General features: G+C 42.3%; 1 protein-coding gene across 6 annotated transcripts in view; it reads right to left on the minus strand.

The window, feature by feature from the left end:
* The window catches only part of DOCK11 (dedicator of cytokinesis 11), a 191,351-nt gene that overhangs the window by 139,962 nt on the left and 25,139 nt on the right, over window positions 1-26,250 (minus strand). For all 6 annotated transcript variants that reach the window (XR_012026524.1, XR_012026525.1, XM_072817119.1 and 3 more), the window contains exons 2-6: window positions 2,879-2,995; window positions 2,705-2,794; window positions 2,204-2,286; window positions 904-973; window positions 209-304 (exon numbers count right to left, since the gene is read on the minus strand). Coding sequence is in view for 4 of the 6 variants with exons in the window: in XM_072817119.1 (XP_072673220.1) it covers window positions 209-304; window positions 904-973; window positions 2,204-2,286; window positions 2,705-2,794; window positions 2,879-2,995 (456 nt within the window). In the remaining 2 variants the exon portion in view is untranslated. The remainder of the gene's footprint in view (window positions 1-208; window positions 305-903; window positions 974-2,203; window positions 2,287-2,704; window positions 2,795-2,878; window positions 2,996-26,250) is intronic.

Genomic DNA, 26,250 nt, shown 5'->3' on the forward strand with positions numbered 1-26,250 from the left:
AGGGAGAAGCAGACTCACTGCTGAGCAGGGAGACTGACATGGGACTTGATCCCAGGACCCCAAGATCATGACCTGAGCCAAAGGCAGATGCTTAACCAGCTGAGCCACCTAGGTACCCCTGTAAACATTTTTTTAAAAGAAATATTTTTTCCAGACAGGCTCCTCATGACAATATCCTTAAAAGGATGAAATAATAACTCCTTCTTACCTTCATGGTAACCGTGATGGTGCTATTTACATTTGCCTTATGCAACCAGCCTTGTTTTATCACACCACCCTTCTGAGAACATAGCGAAGAGGAATCCTGAAATAGGGCAAAATCCATCAGTCAAACAGCCAGCCATCTAATCAAACTTTTGGGGTTCATGAACTAGGCCCTGCCCCATTATCTAATTAAAGCATAAGGTCCCCTTGCCCCCACAAGGATGCCTGAGGAAACCTGAAATTGATAACTAGGGAAAGAGAGGCTCTGTGCCATGCACACAGTAGGTACTCAATATTTACTGAATCCTATGGGCAGTCTCCTGGGCAAGTCTTCTGCATTAAGTAAACAGACTGTCTCTCAAAATGTCACAGATACCCGGGCCATCTGTCCCAAGAGGGATCTAATAGGCAGGAGGGTCCAGATGAATCACCATGCCACATGCCCAGCACCAAGAAAACCAACTCCAGAAGTATGCCCCACAGGTGGGAAAACATGTTTATATATAAATCATAGCCCATTTCGCTTGATTTTTCCTAAACTCCATTTGGAAATGCAACAATCCTTAAAAATTTTTCAAAACATTCGTTAGCTTGAAAGCTGGCCACGGATCATTAAAAAACAATTCTGTCCCTCATCTTAAGGAAATCTGTCAGCAGACACGACCTTGAGGATGCCCATGCAGTGGCCCCCACTTTTACCTCGTCTTTCTCACAGTCCTCGTCAATCTCAAAGACATGACTGGGAATCTTTTCTGGTCGCAGAGATTTGCTGAAAATGCAAGAGAATTATCTCAGATATTGAAGAGAACAGACATACATACATAAATGCAAGCAAGATGAGTAGAATTCTTTTACAACCAAGAAAATGCCAAGACATGAGGAGGATAAATTATTCTTTCCTTTCTAAAGTCAGATTTTCCCCTGAGTAAACCTACATTACCTTTTCTGTAAGGACTCCCACATGTGCGGCCAGTTGCAAAGCTACAACTGAGCCCAGATACTTCAGCAGGGAGGGCAGAATTACCAAAGAATGTATACCAGGACTCTCGGTGGTGGCAGGAACGTATCTTTCCCCAAAAGAGAAAGCAACACCGTGTAATTCTGGCTCTCCCATCCATTTGCTGTATGAACTTGGCTTGGTCATCCATCTTGGGATTCAATTTTAAAGGACATCTTTAGGACTGTTTTCTCCTCTAGGAAGGTATTTTTGAACACTACAAGAAGCTACACAATGTCTTATTTCTCGAAAACATTTCCCAGATGATAGCCTATGAGTAGTACTATAGATGAGGAAATGGAGAACAGGAAGGCTCAAAGAGATTGAGTGACTGGCCCAAGGTCATCCAGATGGTAAGTGGCAGAAATAACATTTGAACCTCAACAGATAAGATTTGAATTAGTTCCTGGGCCAGTGTACTCATGGCAGTGAGTCAAGGGGTGTCTGGGGTCATCGAACTGAACCATGTACCTTTTAGTATTTTCTTTTTTAAAGAAGATTTTATTTATCTATTAGAGAGAGAAAGAGAGAGCACACACACATGCACGCATGAGTGGGGTAGGGGTAGAGGGACAAGCAGACTCCCTGTCAAGCTGGGAGCCGGGGACACAGGGCTTGATCCCAGCACCATGAGATCATGACCTGAGCCAAAGTCAGATGCTTAACCGCCTGACCCATCTAAGCATCCCCCACTTCTAGCATTTTCATTGACACCACTAGAAAGTGCTCACTACATTATCTAGAACTATGAGAAGGTGATTTTATGGTCAATACAGATGTATCAAAACCAAAAAGCAAACTCATACATGTTGGAAAGAATTTCAATGAGCAAAGTGAAAACATATTCAATTGTCCAAAATACATTTACCAAACATGCTGGTTACTTCAGGGTTTGCTTTATTATAAACTATAACTGAGAAGCTTCGTAAGTAGTTAGCAAAAGGTAAAATGTAATGTTGAATAACTCTCCTCTTGAAGGTTTCCCTTGAATTCTCCACTTACCATGGCAACATTCGAAAGTCCCCAGAGAAGTCTTCATACTTGTAGTTTACCACATGCCAATCTGTGCTATAGGTTTTAATACACTGAAAGAAAACAAGAATCTTTCATTTGAAACACCAAACAAGTATACATATATCCAGTTTCTTAAAGTCTGGTCAAGTAAGCTGACAGACTGTTAAAAATCACTCGGAAAATGTTGGTACTGGGATCTTCCTTTGAGGAATAACATGGTCTCCCTAAACCAACTGGCAGCAAAAAATCGCAATTCATACACACTTTGGAACACTCTGACTCCATGTTCAGAGTATTAAAATCCAAAAGAGAAAAACTAGGAACCCATGCTATTTGTCACAGTAGTTAAGCTGTCTCCTCTCCACCACGTCATCTAGACTTATTATGTAGGTCTGCTAAGTTATTATGGTAATTTTATTTCCCCTTTGGTCCAAAGGAAGAATATTTTTTTAATGTAAAATGTTCCTCTGCGGCCTCTGAGGGTCTTACCTCTTTGACAAACAGACTTTGGGCCCTTTTCTCAGCATCCTCTGGTACGGTGGACTGCACTGTTCTGCGCTGACGACTTATCACTGAGATCTAGAAGACAGGGAACATTCTTGCCGTAAAAACTAGCCTGGAAAGTGTGAGTGTTTTCCTTTAAAGAAGTGCTTGTGAACTCACAGATATATCTTCCATTGGAAACATAAGGAGGTCTCTGAGGGGGTCGCTGTAAATCTGGGTTTTCCTTTGGGTGATAACATTCTCATAGTCCAAGGGCTCAACAATTTTGGTCTTTTCCTTCATAAGAGAAAAAAACAACAAAGTTAATATGGTCAAACTCATAAGACATAAATTCCTCTCCATGTGCTAAAGATACCTTATTTCACTAAAGAAGGAACTGTTGACAGTAGTAAGCATTGGGACACTTAAGAGAAAAATACTCCATAACTAGACACGCAGACACCAAACATATATAGATACACACACGGATCTCTCTGCTAAAGCCAAGAGTTCTGAAGAGTTAGCACTGTACTCTGCTTTTCCATGTGCCTTCCAAAATTGTAAGGTAAAACAAAAAGTGGTATAGTTGGAAGCCTGTCAGCTGATTTTTATAGAATTGGCTCTATGCACTGGGTAACTGAAGCAGAGAAAGTATCGACATTCGTGTGCCTGGTACAGGCATAGCTAGGGCAAGTATGGGTCTTGAAGGTACTTGATCCACTGGGCAGGGTGTAAATGGGTGAGGTTCTAGGTGGCAAAATCAGTGGACCCCTGTCAGGCTTGGCACATCCCTGACCTGGCCACTAATAATAGAGCCCTAGCCCAAGGCTAAGGTTACAAGAGGCAGGGTCAGTGTCTGAGAAATCCAGGACGTGATTTATTAATAAGAGTAACAAGACTGAACATTTACCAAGCCCTTTTTATATGCCAGACACTGTGCCAAGTGCTTTCTCTATATATATTTTCTCATGTAATACTCATAACCACCCTATGAAATAGGCTTGACCTGGGGTTCCTGGCTGGCTCAGTCAGTAGAGCATGCACAGATAAATAAATAGAAAAGGCTTAATCTTTGTCACCATTTGACAGATGAGGAGACTCTGCATTCGACTCATACTAAGTAACTGGTCTGCCTTCCGAGCTAGAATTCAAACCTGGGTCTGAGACTATGACAACCCTGCTTTCTCTACCACATCCAGCCTTTCCTCCCCTCAGAACTACACAAAGATACTAATATGCAAGACACTGAACATGGAATAGGATCCCACCACCTACCTTCCTAACCTTTTTTTCTTCACTGAGCTTATCACCATGTGATAGATAGACCATCTACTTTACCTCTCTGCCTATCTGAGGGCAGAGCTTTCCCTTTACTTGTTCACTGTTATCACTCCAGCACCTAGAGCAGTACCTGGCACGTAGCAGGTATCCAATCATGAACTGCTGAATAAACGCTGAGATACTCAGATTGAAGCAGAGCTACGTCTCAACATACTATTCCAAACCAAGGTGGCGATAGATTAAGGATTTCTAATAACAGTGTTTTGCCAAATCAGATTAAAATTACTTAAAAATTTTATTTAAAAAAACAACATAAAGAAAACTTAAATAGAAGATATGCTGAAACTTGGTATCACAATAGAATTGGAGTCATACAGTATACACAGTACTTGAGGCAGTCTCCAGTACACTGTCCCCACACAATCCTTTGAGAACAGTTTTTTTTAAGTTTTTATTTCAAATCCAGTTGGTTAACATATGATGTAATATTAGCTTCAGGTGTACAATACAGTGATTCAACACTTCCTTGTCACCCTGTGCTCATCATGACCAGTACCCTCCTTCCTCCACATCCCCTATTACCCCCGCATCCTCCCACCACCCTCCCCTCTAGTGACCATCAGTGTGCTCTCTATAGTTAAGAGTCTGTGTCTTGGTTTGCGTCTCTCTTTTTTCCCCCTTAGCTCAATTGTTTTGTTTCTTAAATTCCACATATGAATGAAAGCATGTGATATTTGTCTTTCTCTGGTTGACTTATTTTACTTAAATAAAGTAAAATGCTCTCTAGCTCCATCCATATCATTACAAATAGCAAGATTTCATTCTTTTTGATGGCTGAGTAATATTCCATTGTGTATATATACTCCATCTTTTTTATCCATTCATCAGTCAATGGACACTTGGCCTGCTTCCATAATTGGGCTATTGTAGATAATGCTGCTATAAATGATAACAGTTTTTATACATGGCTCACAATTAAGTCACAGCTATATCCCAGAGCTCTATATCTGAAAAGCATCTCAGAGTCTCACTCTAAGATTACTTAGAAAAACGGAACCTCTCTAACCAATAAACACCAGCATTCAACAAATCTAAAAGACCCTAAAAAAACCAATATGGAAGCTCCTCGTGAAATTAAAAATGGAACTACCATATGATCCAGCAATCCTTCTTCTGGGTATATATCCAAAGAAGACAAAATCAGTATCTCAAAGAGATACCTGCACTCCCATATTTATAGCAATGTTATTCACAATAGCCAAGATATAGAAACAACTTAAGTGTCCACAGATGAATAAAGAAAATGTGGTATATACATATGCTGAAATATTATTCAGCCATGAGAAAGGACATCCTGCCATTTGCAACAACATGGATGAACCTGGAGGGCATTATGAGTGAAATAAGTCAAAGAAAGACAAAAACTACATGGTATCATGGATAAAGAAGATCTCTCTCTCTCTCTCTCTCTCTCTCTCTCTCTCTTTCTCTCTCTCTCTCTCTCACACACACACACACACACACACGGAAGAATATTACTCAGCTATTTAAAAAAGAATTAAATCTTGCCACTTGCCCCAACATGGATGTATCTAGAGTGTATTCTGCTAATTGAAACAAGTCAGACAGAGACAAATACCATACGATGTCACTCATATGTGCAACCTAAAAAACAAAACAAAATGGAAACAGATTCATAAATACAGAGAACAAACTGGGGGTTGCCACGGAGGAGAAAGGTGGGGGGATGGGTGAAACAGGTGAAGGGGATTAAGAGGTATCTTGAGTTATAAAATAAGTCATGTGCATGAACACTACAGCACAGGGAATACAGTTAATGCCACCGTAATAACTTTGTTTAATAACAGATGTTATCTACACTTATCATGATGAGCATTTCATAACTTATATAAATGTCAGACACTATGTTGTATACCTGAAACTCATATAATGTTGTGTGTCAATTATACTTTTATTAAAAAAAAAAACTCCCATTGGGGTAGGGCCAGAAAGGAGGACAAAGACTTGATAATTGTTGAAGCTGAAGATGGGTGATGAGTATCTGGGTTTTCATTATACTCTTCTGAGAAAAAAAAATACTGTATGGTATCATTTATACATGAAATCTAAAAAGAAAAAAAGTAGAGTGGTGCTTGCTGGGGCTGGGAGATGAGAGAAATAGGGAGAAATGGGTCAAAAGGCAAAAACTTCACTTATAAGATAAGTTCCAGAGATCTAATGCACGACATGGTGACTATAATTACTAATTCTGTACTGTGCACTTGAAATTTACTGAAGATGATAGATCTTAAGCATTCTCATCAAAAATAAAAAAGTCTGCAAGGAGATCAATGTGTTCATCAACTTGACTGTGGTAGTCATTTCACAATGTAAACATACATTAAATTATCACAAAAAATTATCACAGTGTACACTTTAAATACATACAATTTTCTTTTGAAATTTTATCTCAATAAACTTGGGGGCAGGGAAAGATCCTAATGAAGATATACTTCAAGTCTTAAATTTGAATTTGTAGGCCTGTAAGATCAAATCTAACTGATCGTCCCCTATCATGTCTGTGAATACTAGTACAAAATGAGTTCAAACAGGAGAAACAATTCTTATTTGGGGAACTCAGAGGTTTTCTGATAGTAAAATTAGATCCCCTTGTCCTCTATCTACCATGTTTCCAGGGACCCAAATGAAAGGAAACTGACTACCTCTTTGCATCTGACATTCAGAGTCTGATCAATTTCCAGACAAGTGAATAAAGCCCCATCTAAGGAGGCAAGCCTTAGGTACTGAAAATGATTTCCAAGTCTTGCTTTTGGTGCCAACTATCCTTTCAATACAGATTGCAAAAACAGTCCTCAAATTTCAATGTTTAACCTGTTGAATTAGCATCTGCTAATCTCTCTGTACAATAATTTCCCAAGTGCCTGCTCCAAGTAACTCTGAAAAAGAAAAAAAAAATCTTCCTTTGGCTTCCTAACGTAGTTGGTCAAATGAATATGGAAAAAGCATATGTCCAAACGAATCACTTATTTAAACATACAGTAGAGGGCAGCCCAGGTGGCTCAGAGGTTTAGCTCCGCCTTCAGCCCAAGGCCTGATCCTGGAGACCCAGGATCGAGTCCCACATCGGGCTCCCTGCGTGGAGCCTGCTTCTCCCTCTGCCTGTCTCTCTCTCTCTCATAAATAAAATCTTTAAAAAATATAAAAATAATAAAAAATAAACATACAGTAAAATATAAGCCTTCTACAGATGAAGCCTACTGCTCTCCCTGTTTTGAAGGCCATATATTCATGTCCTAGAAAACGAGGTTTCACTTTTCATTTAAAGCTGACCCGACTAAGCATTCTGGGTCTTCACTCCTATACCCTTGGTCAGGGGTGGCTCAGTTGTACAAAGAGCTGGGGCAGCTGTTCCGGGTCCCGGAAAGCTTACCCTAACAGCAGACCTGGACCCCGGAAGCAGGCTTCCTGCTCTCAAGAAGAAAAAGAGGAAGAACAGACCCTGCCCCACCCAGCTGCCTCCAGGCCCCAGCCTCACAGGCATTAAAGCATAATTCACACTGGAAGTGGAGCAGAGAGGCTCCATTAGGAGTCAGACCCAAAGAACCACACCCTAAGTTTCTCTTCCAGGAAGATTCAGTGGTAACTCTCTGGGCATTAGAGAGGAGGAAAACCTTGGACACCGAGAATTACCAGGATTTCATGGTGGCTCTGCCCTGCGGTTGCAAACACATCCCTGGTCTGACTTGGCTCTTCAGCTTTCCCATGTGATTATTAGACGTGCGGGGTTTCCCTCGATAAAGCTTCCCTCACACACAAAAAGGGGTTTCTCTCCCAGGTTCGCCGTGCCTCCCTCCCACCAGTTTTGCGCTCTGGCTGGCCAGGGAAGGTGCTTTCTCCTAATGCAAGAAAACTGCGTTACAGCCAACAGTACTCTATAACCAGTCAAATAATAGCACGTCCCACGGGGTACTTCCACACAGTTCTGTGGCAGCGCTCAGCAAAAGGCAAAGGCTTTTCTACAATCTGGAGGGAAGCAAGCATATGTTTTAGCCTTCTCGTTAAGCAGTAACAGGAAAACCGTCAACCTAAATTTGGAACCTACTCAGTTTTTACCATAAAGGAAAAAAAAAAAAAAAAACCCAAACTGTTTGCCTTTGAAAGTTCTCATTCATGGATTTGGATGCTCTCTTGAAATAACTGGCTAGTAATATTTCTGATTTTTTTAAAGAATTTATTTCTTTATTCATGAGAGACACAGAGAGAGAGAGGCAGAGACACAGGCAGAAGGAGAAGCAGGCTCCATGCAGGGAGCCCGACATGGGACTGGATCCGGGGTCTCCAGGATCAGGCCCTGGGCGGAAGGCAGCGCTAAACCACTGGGCCACTCGGGCTGCCCTATTTCTGATTTTTTTTTTTGTCGTTTCACTTGCAGATCACTTTGTGGCAAAACTTCAGAAAATACTTTCAATGTCCATTCTACCTGTGTCTTACCACAACCTGCCAAGTAGACAAGGAAAACACCATTTCAACTTTGTACATGAAGAAACAGATGCAAAGGCTTGATGAAATTCAGCTGTCTACCTCTAGTAGTAGAACCAGGTTCAAATCCAGGGATCCCAACTCCTGATTCTCTGTTTAGCAGTGTTTTCCAAACTCAACTTAATTCACAATACAAGCTCCAAGCTGTATGCCAAGCTCTGGCGTATCTTCTGCACTATAATATGCTTCATGCTTTTCTTCAAATCAAATCTCTTCTTCATTGAAATATATTTACTGAAACAGTAAGCTGTGGAGCTCCTGGGTGACTAGCGAAGCATCTGCCTTTGGCTCAGGTCATGATCCCAGGGTCCTGGGATCAAGTCCCCCATCGTGCGCCCTGCTCAGTGGGGAGTCTGCTTCACCCTCTCCCTCTGCCGCTACTCCCCCTGTTTGTGCTCTCTCCCTCTCTCTCAAATAAATAAATAAATAAATAAATAAATAAAGTCTTTAAAAAAACATTAAACTCCTCCTAAAGGAAAATAAATCCATATTTTTCAAATCTTTAATGAAATAAATCTATTTCTTCCTGTTTTTTTTCTTCCTGTTTTTTTTTAACATAAACCCCAACGTGGGGCTCAAACTCACTATCCCAAGATCAAGAGTCACATGTTCTGACTGAGCCAGTCTGGTGCCCCACCAAAAAGATAAAATTTAAAATATCAATCTTTGTACTACAGCTTGGGACATAGTACCCTCTTCCAGGTTTACTTAGGACCAAATCTAAATAGACTTCCACAGAGTAAACCCTAAAACTGTGAAGAAATGAAGAGTGAAGAAAAAAAAGAGGTGACTTTTTGATTTCTAACATAGGACAGAGATTAAAAAAAGAAATTCATCAGTACAGATATGGTTACGGTTTACCTCTTGGTCCAAAGAGAGGAAATAATGGATCCTAATTGGGAATCACTGACAGCATCAAATACTTAGACTTTATGATTTTTGTGGTGGTTCTTCTACATCTGTTATACAAGATGACTGATCTTTGATCATCTTTGCTACATATGTATAATTATAAAACCATGCTTGTAATCCTAAAATAGATATGTAAATATGTATGCACATGTATGTATTCACCAATCCAACCACTCATGTATTTTTTTTAATTGAGGTGTAATTAACATACAACGTTCTATTAGTTTCAGGTATACAACACAGTGATTCAATTCTATACATCACTCAGTCATCACCATCTGTCACCACACAATGGTACTACACTATTATTGACTATATTCCCAATGTATACCTTCCATCGCCAAGTCTTATTTATTCCATAACTGGAAGTGTGCACTTCTTAATCCCCTTTACCTATTTCACCCATCCCCCACCCGCCTGCCCTCTGGCAACCACCGGTTTGTTCTCTGTAAATACAACCACTCATGTATTTAAAAGCTCATATTACCAGCAAGCCTATTTATATTATCATTAGCAACTTAACCACATAATTTCAACTTCATTTAAAAAGCAATAATTATCACATGATGTTTCTGCAATGGTGCGAAATCAGCCTGGGTCACTTCTGCTTAGATATTACACCAAAGGTCATTAGTTTACTGGTAAATCTTTTACTTTAGAAACTAGTTCTCCTTAAGAATTCTAAGAATGTCTCTTCTGCAAGTCTAAAGTGAACACAGGCTTCACAGGATCCCTCCTGTAACGCACTGGGAGGGAGACCAGAAAGCAGGAAGAGAGAGAGCTCAGAAGTGGAGCACAGGGCTCATTCCAACACAGCTACCACCACTACCACCCCACTCTCCAAGGTAAGTTTCAAGTAGTAGAAAAAAATCGATTTCCTGGTTCAGGAAATAGATTCAGCCCCAAAGTCAGAAGCCCATTTCCACAGCATTGTGATCAGACTACTGTCTCAACTACACCTGAACATATTCTCTATGAAAATAACAATAATCTTAGGAAAGAAGTAACATACTCCAAAAGAGGGGTCACTCAGTGAGTCTCTCCCTCCTATCATTCCTCCCATCGCCCTCCTTCCAGTACTTCTCTTGATCCCCTCTCCAAGATATTCAGCTTCTCTTTTGTTTCAGACATTTGTAGCAGTTTGGAGTGCTTTCTCCAGAGAGTATCTTAAAATATCACTTTGCACTCAAAATGGCCACTGGGGGCATTCGACTTCCGGCATCGCAGAAAACAAAGTGAGTTTGCTGTGCTGGCACACTCATCAAATCCCTGCTGAAGTCCAGGCCCTGTGCCAGCACCTGGTAATGCAGAGGTGAAAAAGAACCAGACCCTGGCCTTGAGAAGTTCACAGTTTAATAGGGGAGGTAGATCAACCCAAGACAGTCAAGGTGATCGCAGATGCGACTGTAACTTAAACCCCATCTGGCTTCCACACCCTCTGACAGCCACATCTTCCAACCAAGTGACTGCACAAGTGTTTTTGCATGCTCAAGTGTGCGAGCCTGTATATTCACATTCGTATCAATCAGAAAAATGTCCCTGTCTGGGTATATGTGGTCCCTGACCATTTCATCTCATCTTCTACTTTTAGACTCTGTAAGATTGGAGAACAGGTAACTGTGGACAGGTGATGCATGAGGACAAAGAGCAGGCAAAGTTGTGCTGTGCCTAAGAGAAGTGACAGCTGCACCACCACTGTAGACTAGAGATTTCTAAAAGGCCCCACAAGGCACAGAACAAAGGAGCCCTAGCTCTAATAAATGTGATAAGGTTTGAATAAAGAGTAGCTGACTTTTTTATGACCTTGTCTTTTCTAAACCACGATTACCTTTTACCAGTTCGTTTCTTCCCTTCTTTCCCAAAAGGAACTCCAAGTGCTGAAGAAGCTTTGAGTTAATATAATCTGACAACGATGTTGGGGGAGGGATGGCCATCTTTCCAGTTAATACAGCCCAACTTGGCAAAATAGACATGAACATATTTTAACAAAGATTGTTTTTCAGGGCAAATCTTGGCACAAAAACCCACATACAAATTGCTTTCAAGACACCAACCTTTCTTAAAGCAAACAACCAAGGGAAAAATCTTTACTTTTCATGAGATCATTGGCTCATGCTTATTCCCAATCCACACCTTGGCTCACGTGATTCTTCTGATAGCCTGACCTCTGACCTCTCTGGCCTTCAGCCCTGATGATCTTTACCAACCATTGGTGGCATTTACTCACACATAGCACGGAACTACTTTGTGGGTGCTTTGCTTGTGGTGCCTCCTTAGCAAGATCAGAAACACCGGGAATGGGGAACTGTGCCTTGTACTTTCTCTACCACTTACACTGAGCATGACCATATACCAAGTTAAGCCTTCGCAACTTCTTACCTCATTGAATTCTTTCCAAGACCATGCAAGGGAGGTTCTTTTATTATGCCCATTTTACAGATGAGGAAATTGGGGCACAGGCAGGTCCACATTAGTCTCACATTAGTGAGACAGGATTCAGACCTATTATCCAATGGAGCCCAGAACCATGACACACATAAACCTATGTGCCCTGAACTTAACAAAAAGAAAACATTCCCCCCACCACATTTCATTTCCTTAGATAGACTTGCATTTTAGGATTTGCTAAAGCTTACTGAAACTACAGTATTTTTAATGTTTTTAAATTCTATTTATTTATTTATTTATTTATTTATTTATTTATTTATTTGAGAGAGAGAGAGAAAGAGAGAGACAGCACGAGCAGGGAAAGAGAGGGAGAAGCAGACTCCCCCCACTGAGCAGGAAGCCCAATGTGGGGCTCCATCCCAGCACCCCGGGATCATGACCTTAGCCAAAGGCAGACACTTAACCAACTGAGCCACACAAGTGCCCCTACATTATATTTTACCAAAGTGAGATCTTGCCTTCTCATTGCCCTGATGATGCCGTGGGCATGACTGGCTTGGTGATCTGGCAATGTAACTGGAGAAAGAGTTTTGCATTTCTGAGCTGCTGCTTCTAATTTAGCATTTGCCATCAATGAATAGGGATTAGCACCTCAGGTCTTTTACTTTGGGGAAAGGAATTGGCAGGTTCAACTTCAAGTGGGTAAGAATCAAATTACAAAAACAAAACAAAACACACACACACACACACACACACACACACACACACAGTAAGACGTAGTCAAGGGACCATATCTAATTCATCTGAGTATGCTCCACAGAACCTGGGAGAGAGCCGTGAGAACTACAAAGCCAGAAGCTTCTGTGGTTCAGGAGGGATCACCAGCTGAACAATAGAGAGACTGACCTTATGTGTATGCCTTCGGCCAAAATGGCAGCACACAAGGAAAGCTACCACTTTCAGAATGAATTTTCAGATCTTGGCTTTAATTTCAGAACAACTTAACATTAAGTGAGATTTTAAAGGTATTTTAATCCAATTTAGAAACACTGAGGGAAAATAAAAACTTATTTTTTTCTCCTTAGAGTTTTCATATAGGGAAGAAACCATTTTATATTTTTGTACTTTTTAAAAAACAACTTTTTTTTTAAAGTTTTGTTTTTTGTTTTTTGTTTTTTTTTTTTTTACTTACTTACTTATTTGACAGAGAGAGCACAAGCAGCGGGAGAGGCAGAAGGAGAGGGAGAAGGAAGCTCCCCACAGAGCAAGGAGCCCAACAAGGGGCTTGATCCCAGGACCCTGGGATCATGACCTGAGCCAAAGGCAGACACTCAACCAGGTAAGCTACCCAGACACCCCTAAGACAGGCTCCCCGAAGACTTTATTTTTAAGTAAGCTCTACACACAACATAGGGCTCGAACTTATAACCCGTGCTCAACCCATTGAGCCAGCCAGGCACCCCAGGAAGGAACCTGTTAAATGTCAAATCACTTCCCTTTTCCAAGTCTATTTAGCTATTTATGTAAACTCAACTATTTCTAAAAACCTACAAAGAATTTATATATTTTTAATAATGAAATAAACAGGCCTGTATATATACTATATGATTAGTTAACTCCGTTAACAAGTGTTTTTCATTCAACTGAAATATCATGCAAATCATCTAGATTATCTGCAAATGAATAAACAGAATTTTGATGAACTCTATCCCGCCCCCTCCATAACTTCATTTTAACCACTATTTATAACTTGACTCAAATGGCAGGCTGACAGTTAGGAAAACTGATTTGAATTCAATCACTCTGACTTTTTGTGTTCACTTTGTGCTAATAAGCATGTAAATGACTCAAAGAGAAGATAAAAAGAAGTAAAAATGAAGAGAAAGGCTTGATTAAATTTAGAGAATGGCAGAGTACCTTTTTAAAACTAGAAGAATATTTTATTTCTGTTCTTTAGCAAACCATTGTTGACAGAAAAAAATGTGCCTTCGTTATACATAATGGCTTTCCAACAAAGAGTTTAACCAGTCCACATAAACACACAAAATTATTGCAGAAAAATCATTCATGCAAGGAGAAATTAGACCATCCTCATTCTATGCCCATCAAATAATATAACCTGCCTTGGATTGTGGTGCCCACTGCAAACTTAGAAAAAAAAACAAAAAAGAAATATCCTTGACTTTTCCCTGAGTTTCATAAAACAGAACTATAACATACCTTGCATTGTTGAGAACAAAATATCATGTGCGTTGATATTCTATAAGTATGTAGATTTAGCCAGCTAGATTACTTAGGTTCAATAAAAATATAAAAAAATATATATATATAAAAACCTAAAAATAATATATACAGGGGTGCCCGGGTAGCTCACTCAGTTAAGCATCAGACTCTTGGTTTCCGCTCAGGTCATGATCTCAGGGTCATGAGATCGAGCCCCATGTGGGGCTCCACACTCAGTGCAGAGTCTGCTTGAGATTCTCTCTCCCTCTGCCCCTCCCCCTGCTCCCGTGTGCACGCACATTCTAAAATAAATAAATAAAATCCTCAAAAAAAATAAAGGTCCTGCTTGTGCCATTTAACACAGCAGTGCAAGCCTTTTTCATTACAAAATTTCAGTAATCTATAAAGCAGCCACACATCATTTTTGACTCGGATCTGGCAATTGGTCTACCCATCCCATTAATTTGCTTCTGATAATGGAGTAATGAAAACTGAGAGGCCCCATTCTGATAATCAACCTTGAAAGGGAAAAAAGTTGCATGTTCCTCCAAATATTTTCATTCTCCATAATCAGTCATATTGGATCTATCCATTACCTGAAATTCTCTCTGCCTTTTTGAAACCTACCAGTATTTTCCATCTATACCACTTCATGAGATAATGTCTTCTAAAAGCTATTTCATGTAAATAAAATGATAGCTCCTTTGCTTTTTCTTAAGATTACATCTTTAAAACGTCAGGAGATGGGATGCATGTGTGGCTCAGCAGTTGAGCATCTGTCTGCCTTGAGCTCAGGGTGTGATCCCAGGGTCCGGGAATCGAATCCCACATCGGACTCCCTGCAAGGAGCCTGCTTCTCCCTCTATGTCTCTGCCTCTCTCTCTCTGTTTCTCGTGAATGAATGAATAAAATCTTTAAAAATAAAATAAGGGGATCCCTGGGTGGCTCAGTGGTTTAGAGCCTGCCTTCGGCCCAGGGTGTGGTCCTGGAGTCCCGGGAGAGTCCCACATGGAGCCTGCTTCTGCATGGAGCCTGCTTCTCCCTCTGCCTGTGTCTCTGCCTCTCTCTGTGTCTCTTGTGAATAAATAAATCTTTAAAATTTAAAATAAAATAAAATAAAATAAAATAATAAAATAAAATAAAATAAAAATAAAATAATGTCAGGAGATGCCCTACTGCTTGGCATAATATTCCAGTATATGGTGACCCGATCCACATTTATCCTCTCCTCACTTGGATAAAACAGATGCACCTTCTTTAGCTAGAGTCTGTCTTTTGGTGAGGTGAGGAAAGAGTATACAGATAGCTGCCAAGGCCCTATTGTCTCTAACATACCCTGCGCAGACTGTTCTCCGTGTCCAGTCTACAGTCACTCCCATATTGCTTTAGCTGAGTATAATCAAGCTCAGAACCTACTCTCCTATTAATATGTTTCAATTATTTCCCCAGCTATTGAAATTTATCTCTCCTTTTCCTGTCCACAATGTCCAGCCTTACGGGATATCTCACTGCTGTACAGCTCCCAAAGCTTGGCCTCTCTCAACTCCTAGAAAAGAGTATTAAGTCAATATCAGCATCCCTCGGGTAAACATCCCTTTGCTATTCAGCTTTTTTATACATCTTCAATAAATAAATAAATAAATAAATAAATAAATAAATAAATAAATAAATAAATAAATAAAATCTGCCCGCCTTATCTGTAATCTTTGTTTCCTTCTTTAAGCCAATTCCCTCCCTATGACAAATTCTGTGTCACCAGAGATATCATTTAAATAAGAATCAAAGGGGATGACCCCTATGAAAGGTTTTCTGAATGTCTTTAGCCAATAACCTTGAGGTGATAAAAAATATTCTAGAATTTATTGTAGTAATGATCCCACATTATCTGCAAATACACTAAAAGCCTTGGAAATACATACTTTTTTTCACTACCGATATTGTTTGTAAATTTGTAGTTGTTTTTTTCTATGCGTATTATAAATAGTTGTGACCCATAATATGCACGATAGTCATTTTGTGTAAAATTTGTGTCCGACGTTTTCACTTAACACTATTGCCTGAGCATTTTCCACATCACTTAAAATTACTGAAAAATATAATTTTCTTAACTGTAAAATATTCAATCTTGGATATTTGTTCCATCACTTGTGTCTCTGCCTTTCTCTCTCTGTGTGTGTATGTGTGTGTCTCTCACGAATAAATAAAATAAATGAATAAATAATTTTTAAAGATTTATTTATTTATTTATTTATTTATTTATTTATTTATTATTTGAGAGAGGGCACAAGTTGAGGGAGGGGCAGAGAGATAGGGACAAGCAGACTCCCTGTCAAGCACAGAACCTGACATAGGGCTCAATTCCAGGACCCCGAGACCATGACCTGAGCCAAAGTCACACACTTTGCTGACTCAGCCACCCAGGCATCCCATCTTATTTTGTCATTTTCTTGAGTATAGTTGACACACCACATTATATTACTTTTCGGTGTACAACATAGTGATTTGACAAGTTTATACATTATGTTATGCTCACTAAAAGCGTAGCTCCCATCTGTCACCATATATTGCTATTACAATATCATGGACTATATTCCCTATGCTGTGCCTTTTATTCCCATGACTTCTTCATTCCGTAACTGGAAGCCTGTATTTCCCACTCCCCTTCACCCACCCAAACCCCCACCCTGAAATACACTCGAATGGGTAAGTTGTATGGTATGTGAGTTACATCTCGACAAAGCTATTAAGAAAGCTAAAAGAGAGGAGTGCCTGGCTGGCTCTGTCAGTAAAGCACGCAGCTCTTGATCTCTAAGTTGGGAGTTTGAGCCCCATGTGGGATGTGGAGGCTACTTAAAATTTTAAAAAATAATGAAAAAGAAGGCTAAAAAAGGAAAAAATACCATACCCAGTTTCACTTCCTTACACCTAAAAAAATTCCTCCAATATTTAGTAAGACCTGAGTTCCCAGTACACAAACACAATGTGGCTCCTCACTAGAATGGGCAGGTGTTAATGCCTGAGGATCCTACATCCCAGTCATAGATTCCACTGACTGGCCTGTTACAAAAGTGAGGCTTGCTGCCCCGTCATTCCCTGAGGGCTCTTCTGGTACTCTTAGAAACAGAAATACGAGACACACAGCTTAGTTCTAAGCAGTCACTGAGCATCAACCAGCTGCCTGACCATGGCTACAAAGCTCAGAAAACAGAGACGGGCATGATATGGGCCCTATCCTTCATCAACTAACTCATGGGCTTGGGGGAAAGACCCCAAAACAGAGTTGAAACATGATGGGGTGAGGGCTAGGATGGGTGACACAGAGTGCTGTGGGGACACAGGTGAGGGAGAGATGAATCCTGCTGGGGAGGGAAGCTCAGAGAGGAGGTGGTCTGTGCGCTCAGCCTCCAGCACTGGGCAAAAATACCCATGGCAGACGAGATGGATAAACACCCTAGAGGCAAAGGAGAGAGAGCCTAATAAGTAAGAGCATGGAGGAGTAAAAGCATGTGTTTGGCAAGTCTGGGAATGGACAGAAAGGGGACAAATGGCAGAGATGAGCTGGAAAGGCACGTTTTTGAAGGGCCCTGGATGCCAAGGCAATGAGTTGGACTGCTTGCTGGTGTAGGTGAGGGGGAGCCAGCAGAGGTTCTGAAGCAGGGGAATGACACGAACAGATGTTTTACTCATATTTATGCACTGAAAGCCAGAAGGTCGGCGCTAATGGAAATTAATCCATAAAATGACAGCATAGGCTGAAAATTTGCCCTGTTGTCTACATTTTCCAGGAGCAATACACTGAATTATGGAAAACTAGTCATTAGAGTTGCGCACAAAACTACTGAGGAAAAACAGAGTGAGGGCTCTGTTTATGTGAAAAGACTTTCTTTTAAAAAGAGAAGGAGAAATCCTTACATCTTCCTCATGTGACAGGGATTAAATCAGCCTGAACATTTCCTTTTGAAAAAAATAAGCTGCCAGTCTGCCCTTAATTTGTTTCCAACACCTCTTCAATGGCTAGTTTGATCCAAAATGGTCAAACTTTGGATGAAAAATAAGTTGGATCACAGTATTCCTTTGTTTAAAAGTCTTCAGCGGCTCACCGGAGCTTGCAGAAAAAAAGCTGAAACTGTTTAGCGACGCTTGTAAGATGTGGCCTCCAGGGACACCTGGGTGGCTCAGGGCTTGAGCGTCTGCCTTTGGCTCAGGGAGTGATCCTGGAGACCTGGGATCGAGTCCCACATCGGGTTCCCTGCATGGAGCCTGCTTCTCCCTCTGCCTGTGTCTCTGTCTCTCTCTGTGTCTCCCATGAATAAATAAATAAAATCTTAAGAAAAAAAGTCAAAGTCCACTTGTGCTGGTAACAGTGTCCCCATGGCCGAACTTCCTCCTAAACAACCCCTCTCTCTCCATCCCTCACTGCCCATTTATTAATTGCTCTGTGAGCTGAGTGTACCCACACGTCTATTTTCGGGCTTCCTCCCCTAAAACTAATCCAAAGTGCATGCCCTGTCACACATGCCCAGAAGCACCAGCAAGAAGCACTCTGCCACACTCTTCACTAAGTGCCCCCGTTTTGCACGGCCAGCCCTCAGCCCACGCAGATGCCATCGTTGAGCCTTTAGACCTAGAACAGCCTCCAAAGACCTCTACCTGTAGCAGGTGGCCGAACCACCATCACAATGACAAAACTAGGGGTTTCTCAGGAAAGATTATATACCTTCTCCCCCCAGTACATTCTTCAACTAGACTAGCATAACCTTTGCCCATCCTCTCAATATAGACAGTTCCTTCCTGCCTTGCTTTCATTTTCGATTCCACCTGGACCCCCATGGCCAACGGCCCCCTCCCTAGCCCCTTGTCATTCAGAACCACATTCAGGGCCACTCCCCAGCCCTAGATCAAACGCCCTGCTTCTTTCTCTTTGCTGCTGCTGGAGAAAATCCTGCCTGAGAGTTTAGGGGCTTCCTTTACAGGGATACAAACCCTAGGCTCAGCGGGCTCTCAACCCCACCTTGAAGGCTTTTTACTTACTCCCAGTGAGTTCCTGTGACCTATAGAGGAACAGGCAGGACACTTGCGGTTTTACAAAGGGAAATCCCCTCTCTCACACAAAGGCATCATGATTGATTTGCATAGCCTGATTCAATGGCTCTACCACTTACAGAGATGTTCCCATACTGATAGTAATCCGCATATAACTCTACAGCATTCCACATTTATTTAGCAGCTAACTCCTACTTGGGTGCCACTTTCTCCATTCCTAAACAGGCTCCTAATCTGGGGTCTTAAGTGATCCTTGGATGGGATGGGATATTCTGAAATTATAGGAAAAACGTTACATGTACTTTTTCCCGGGAAAAAGCTCCAGAGCTTTCCAGAACCTCAAAGGAGTGTGTAACCCAAAAAAGGTTAAGATATACTGCCTTCCTAACTTCATATGAACAGGTTGCATTATTTTTATAAATGATTTGTTGGTTTGCGTAATTATAAAGCAATGCATGTTCATTGAGGAATTTGTAATTCAAAAATGTAAAAAAGAAAAGTCACTTAGAATCCCACGATCACCATTTTGATGCTCCTCTACTTGTTTTCTGTATTTTTCTCCGTCCAAATTGGAGTCCTACTACTGTCGATTTCTGAGAGCTACGGTTTTCCAAATAACAGAAGAGAAACCCCGGGGTATAGAGAAATGGGGATTAGTGTTCAAAAATCCCTTTGATTCCCAAGACACATCCACCCATAAACCATTTACTGAGCACCTGCTATGTGCACAAGGTACTACCCCAAAAGAGATCAATCCTTATCCAGATTTCTCACTCAAGGTGTTAAGAATTCTAGGGATTTCAATAGGCAATGTGAAGCTCCAGCCTTACAGAGGGAACCTTTTTTAAGAAAAAAAATTATTTATTTACTTATTTATTTAGAGACTGGGTGGGGGGAGGGCAGAGGGAGAGCGAGAGACTCTTAAGCAGGCTCCACGCCCAGCACAGAGCTCCATCTCACAATCCATAGATCACGACCTGAGTGGAAATCAAGAATCACACGCTCAACCAACCAACTGAGCCACCCAGGTGCCCCAGGGAGGGAACCTTTCACAGCAACTGGACCTGTATCAACTGGGGTGGGGGGAGGGGGGGGCAGCCAGCAACAATGCTATAATTATAGAATTGATGAAACACAATTAAGCCATCTGAAGTCAGGTTTTTTTTAACGACAAGTTTCCTTTACTTACCGAAACGCAGACTCTCATCTCATGATAAAAAGACATACCCGATGAAAAGAAATACGTGTGAGATGGGACTGCAGAATAAAGGCTGGGGTTCGTCTCACATGACTCATGAACTCATTCTGAGAAGCATCCCGTGTGTTTGTTCGGGAGTGTGCCCTCCTACGGTGGTGACTATTCAAAGGACAGCACTGTTTGCATGTGGCGTTCCACTGTGTTTAAGGAGGAAGATCAGTGTAATTACTTCCCTGCCACTGCTGACATGCTTCCCAACAAGACAATTCGGGCAAAACAGGATTACTGCTTTTCTACTTTAATCTATAGGCAGAGGATGGGCCTATTGCAAGAATTCTCGCCATTTGAGTCTATTCTCTCCAATGCCATTTCCATCCTGCGTTTAAATAATAGCCCATTTTTGCCTGGGAAAGCGAATAAATCTCTTGGTGGGTTTCAAAACAGCACCCAAGTGAAATGCTTAAAAAGCTGTCCGTCTTAGTCACCCCCTCCCCCTTTGCTAAACCACCAAGGCCTTTTCTCTTTCCTGCGACCATCGACCATCCATCAGAGGGTTGTCCATGGGAGCCATCCTGGTCCAGCCCAGCGAGCTTCCTGGAACTCTGGAACACACCGGCTTTTGCGGTGTAGACGTGGCAGCCTCAGGCTAGATCGAAGGCTTGCCCCTGCTACCTTGTAAACACAAGCAGAGAGCAGTCACTTTCAAGCTAGCTGGGACGTGGTCGTCAAGCAATCAGGCAGAGGGAGACCCTGGCTAAAGCCTCAAGCATCTTCCTCTCTCTCAGGGACCAGAGGACAGAGCTCCTTTTGGAAGGTCCCCAGGGCAGGTGGTGGACACAAGGACTGAGGGTAAGAGATTAGAACCCTCACTGCTTCTTCTATGAAGGGAGGTCTAACTGTGGTGCCGCTCTGGGGCTTGGTGTGCAGCAGGGGGAAAGAGCCCTGGCTGGAAAGCCCTGCTGTATGCTTTTCATAAAGCTGTGGCCGGGAGCCAGACCTGCTGACCCGAGGTCCCCGTGGCCCGGCCAGCAGCTGTTCCCACAATGTGGTCACGGCCCCAGATGCACTGCCCTGCCGACAACCGGCTTCCCACAGAAAGCTTGCCACCGCAGCGATGTTCCTGCCACCCAGAGGCCTCTTTCATGTCCTTTCTGGTTGTGGATTGCCTAAGGCTCTGAAATCACGGATGGGGGCGGGGGTGAATCACTAGGTGTTCCTGAACCACCTATACAGGAATCGGTAGAGCTTGACCATCATCCATGCGGAAAAGGAAGAAAGTAAATATGCTCAAATGAAAACACGGAAACTTTAGGAATTCTGAGTGGTGCAACTATGGGTGAGGATTCTTCTTCCTTTTTCTTTTCTGTTTTTCCCCAGGTTCTGTAGCACGAATGAGTATTGCTGTTATAATCCAAAAGCATATAATCAAGTTTATACATTGCAGGGTTTTGGGTTGTTGTTTTCTGTTTTTTACTACCGTAAAATATACATGACCCAACAGTGACCACTTTAACCACTTTCAGGTGCACACTTGAGCAGCATTAGGTACGTTCACATTATTGTGCAAACAGCACCACCGTCCATCTCTGAATTTTTTTCACCATCCCAAACAGAAACTCTGCATGCAGTGATCGCTAACTCCTCCTTCCCACCATCCCCACCCCACCCAATGCTGGTAACTGCTAATCTGCCTTCTGTCTCTGAATTGGCCTGTTCCGGGTACCCCAGATAAACAGAAGCATACAATACTTGTCCTTTTGCATCTGGCTTATTTCACTTAGCATGACGTTTTCAAGGCTTGTCCATGTTGCAGTGTGTGTCGGATCTGCATTCCTTTAAAGGCTGAATAATATTCCATTGTACATATACCATGTCTCTGTGGACGGACATCTGGGTTGTTTGTGTCTTTGGGCTACTGTGAAGAATGCTGCTGTGAACAAGGGTGTGCAAGTACCTGTATAAGTTCCTGCTTTCATTTCTTCTGGGTATATACCTAGAAGTGGAACTGCTGAATCATATGGTAATTCCAAATTTAAGTTTTTGAGGAACTTGCCAAGCTGTTTTCCACTATGGCCACACCACCAGGAGTGCACAGGGATTCCAATTTCTCCACATCTTCTCTAACACTTGTTATTAGGCATTTTTCTTTAATTTTTATTTATTTATGATAGTCACACACACAGAGAGAGAGAGAGAGAGAGAGGCAGAGACACAGGCAGAGGGAGAACCAGGCTCCATGCACCAGGAGCCCGACGTGGGATTCGATCCCGGGTCTCCAGGATCGCACCCTGGGCCAAAGGCAGGCGCCAAACCGCTGTGCCACCCAGGGATCCCTATTAGGCATTTTTTAATTTTTAATTTTATTTTTTAAAGATGTATTTATTTGAAGGGGGAGGGGCAGAGGGAGAGGAAGACAAACAGACTCTCTGCCAAGCAGGGAGGCCAACTCAGAGCTTGACCCCAGGACCTAGAGATCACAATCTGAGCTGAAATCAAGAATCAGATGCTAAACCGACTGAGCCACCCAGGCAACACCCCCCTCTTTTTCTGAGATAACAGCCATCCTGATGGGTGTGAGGAGGCATCTTACTGTGGTTTTGATTTGCATTTATCCAATGCTTAGTGATGTTGAGCATCTTTTCCTATGCTTATTGGCCATTTGCCACATCATCTTTGGAGAAATGTTTATTCAAGCTTGAGGCTTTTTAAATCATACATTCGGAGTATTAATCCCTATCAGATATATGCTTTGAGAAAATTTTCTTCCTTTCTGTGGGTTCCCTTTGATTCTCTTGATGGTGTCCTCTGGCACACAAAAGTTTTCAATCAACTTTATTTTTTAAAGAATGCACAGATAAGGGCGCCTGGGTGGCTCAGTAGTTGAGCATCTGCTTTTGGCTCAGGCCGAGATCCGAGAGTCCTGGGATAGAGTCTCACATTAGGCTCCCCTCTGCCTATGTGTCTGCCTCTCTCTGTGTGTCTCTCTCGTGAATTAAAAAAAAAAAATCTTTTAAAAAAAGAGAATGTACAGGTAAAATTATTAGGGAGGAGGCAGTCAGCCTAAAGTAGAGACAAAAGGAAGGGAATCCTTATACCTCTTTTTAGACATTCCTGGGCGGGTACAGGAACAAAACCTGAGATCTTCTCAATGAGGTAACAACTCAACTCCTCCTCCGACGTGGCTCCTCCCTGGGCAACTAATGCTGTAGGTCACCTGTATGCTAGGTCCTGGTGGAAAGGGAATTCAGGCTGGGTGTGGTAAGCAAGCCCAGTGGAGGCAGGCAGGATGGTGGGGACATGGGATTCCCCCCATGTAGAATTTTAAGGTTCCCTAGTTCCACCCAGCAGGCACCTCATAAACTATCCTTCCGCTGGCTGGTTCTGGACAACATACATTCAAACTTCCGAACTTGTCACACAGAAGCGAAACAGGCAGAGTTGTTACTACTGAATGGAACGGAACATTAAAGTCATCATTGCGACAAGTGACATCCAAGTTCAGTTCCATCCTGAAGAATCACTCAGAAGTGATTCCCACTGTTTGTAAATTGCACGTATTGCCATTCTTGGGTCTCTGCCCTTGTTTCTTTACCCCCGCCCCCAAACTCCTCCTCCCACCAAGCAAAAACCATTTGTCTCGTGGGAATTTATTTTGCAAGTATCTAAAGTATAATCAATTGCTACAGGCAAGGGGAAGAAGCAACACATATTGTCTTCTAAGAATGGCCCTGAAACCATACCCCGAGTCCCCTGAAATAAATAGCTGTGCTTCAGTAGCTTCTGGCAATAAATTAACCCTAAATTTCAGAACTGTTCAGAGGCTGAACTGCTGAAGAGCTTCAGACTAAAGGTTAGAAACCCAGGGTGGGGCCTGCCTGTAAATTGCTATTTCCTGCTCTACAAAGTGAGTATTTGTTATCAAAGGCATTCTCTACACTAGATCACTGATATAGATCACTGCTTTTTTCCTAAGTAGACGAATGTCTGAAACTTTTCCTTTAACTAGGAAACAGACCTCAAACCCCAGGGCAGGGTAGAGCCTGAACTCAGTAGTGCACATGCATTCATTTAACAAAGAATCAAGTCAGAAGGGTATCTGGAGGAAGGCCTCCATGTAGACATTCCAAAACAACTGGTTTAGAAATTTGGGTTATGGGGTGCCTGGCTGGCTCAGTCAGTGGAGCATGAGACTCTTGATCTCAGGATTTCAGGGTTGAGTTCGAGCACCACGTTAAATATAGAGATTACTTTAAAAATAAAATCTTGGGGCAGCCCGGGTGGCTCAGCAGTTTAGGCGCCGCCTTCGGCCCAGGGCATGATCCTAGAGTCCCGGGATCGAGTCCCACGTCGGGCTCCCTGCAGGGAGCCTGCTTCTCCTTCTGCCTGTGTCTTTGCCTCTCTCTCCGTGTCTCTCATGAATAAATAAATAAAATCTTTAAAAATAAATAAATAAAAATAAAATCTTTAGGGGTGCCTGGGTAGCTCAGCCGGTTAAGCGTCTGCCTTCAGCTCACATCATGATCCCCAGGTCCAGGGATCAAACCCCACATGGGGCTCCCTGCTTAGCAGGGAGCCTTCTCCCTCTCCCTCTGCCTGCTGCTCCCCATGCTTGTGTGCTCTCTCTGTCAAATACATATATAAAATCCTTAAAAAGAAAAACAAATAGGGGCACCTAGGTGGCTCAGTTGGTTGAGCACATAACTCCTGATTTCAGCTCAGGTCGTGATCTCAGGGTCATGGGGTCCTGGAATCCAGCCCAGCATCCGGCTCTTCTCTTCCTCTGCCCCTCCCTCTGCTCGTGCACACAGGCACACTCAAAGAAACAAAACTTTAAACAGAAAATTAAATTTAATAATAATAATAAATTTGTGTTGGGCAGCCCACGTGGCTCAGCAGTTTAGCGCCACCTTCAGCCCAGGGCGTGGTCCTGGAGACCCGGGATGGAGCCCCGCATCAGGCTCCCTGCATGGAGCCTGCTTCTCCCTCTGCCTGTGTCTCTGCCTCTCTCTCTCTCTCTGTCTTTCATAAATAAATAAATAAAATCTTTAAAAAAATAAATTTGTGTTAAGTGACTTTTATTCTTAGGAAATCCCTCTTTGTGCTTAAATCATTAGAAAAACAGAACCCTCACCTTCTTGAGAAAAGGTAAGAGGGGAGAAGGAAAAGTAGCTCTTTTCTGTCACAATTCTAGCACTTACAAGTTTGTTAAGCATCCGGTGCTGTGCTAACTGCGCTGCTATGTGTTACACTTCATTTAATTCTCACAATAATCCTATGAGGTAGAAAATACTATCATTACTCAGATTTTATCTGCAAGAAAACTGAGACTAAGGGAGGTTGGGCATCTTGCCCAATTGAGTGATATAGTCAATGTGGCAGGCCCAATACTAAGCTGCCCCTTAAGATTCCTCCCTGCAGTCTACTTGCCTGGTAAAATCCCCTCCCCTTGAATGTAAGTGGAACTGTGAAGATTATGAAGTGGCACTTCCCTGATTGTGTGAATAGTATATTAACTCTGAGTCAATCAAAAGGGAGGGATCCTGGGGGGGAGGGGCTGGCCTAATCAGGTGATCCCCAGAAGAGGGACCAGGTTTTTCCTGGAAAGAGTAAATTGCCTGCTGGCTTTTTATTCTTAAAAAATATGTATCTATTGAGAGAGAGAGAGAGAGAGAGAGACGAGACAGAGAGAGAGAGAGGAGAGGGGCAGAGGGAGAGGCAAAGGGAGAGAATCTCCAGCAGACTCCCCATTGAGCATGGAGCCCCTCACCGGGCTCGATCTCACAACCCCGAGATCACAACCTGAGCCAAAACCAGGAGTGACACTCAACTGACTGAGCCACCCAGGCGCCCAGAGCTGCTGGCTTTTCAGAAGCAGGCTGCCATGGTAAGAGAGGCCCACATGGCTAGGACCTGAAAGTGTCCTCTATGAGCTGACAGCCACCTCCAC

Source organism: Canis lupus, chromosome X, assembly GCF_048164855.1.
Source record: "Canis lupus baileyi chromosome X, mCanLup2.hap1, whole genome shotgun sequence".
In the NCBI taxonomy this organism is placed as follows: Eukaryota; Metazoa; Chordata; class Mammalia; order Carnivora; family Canidae; genus Canis; species Canis lupus.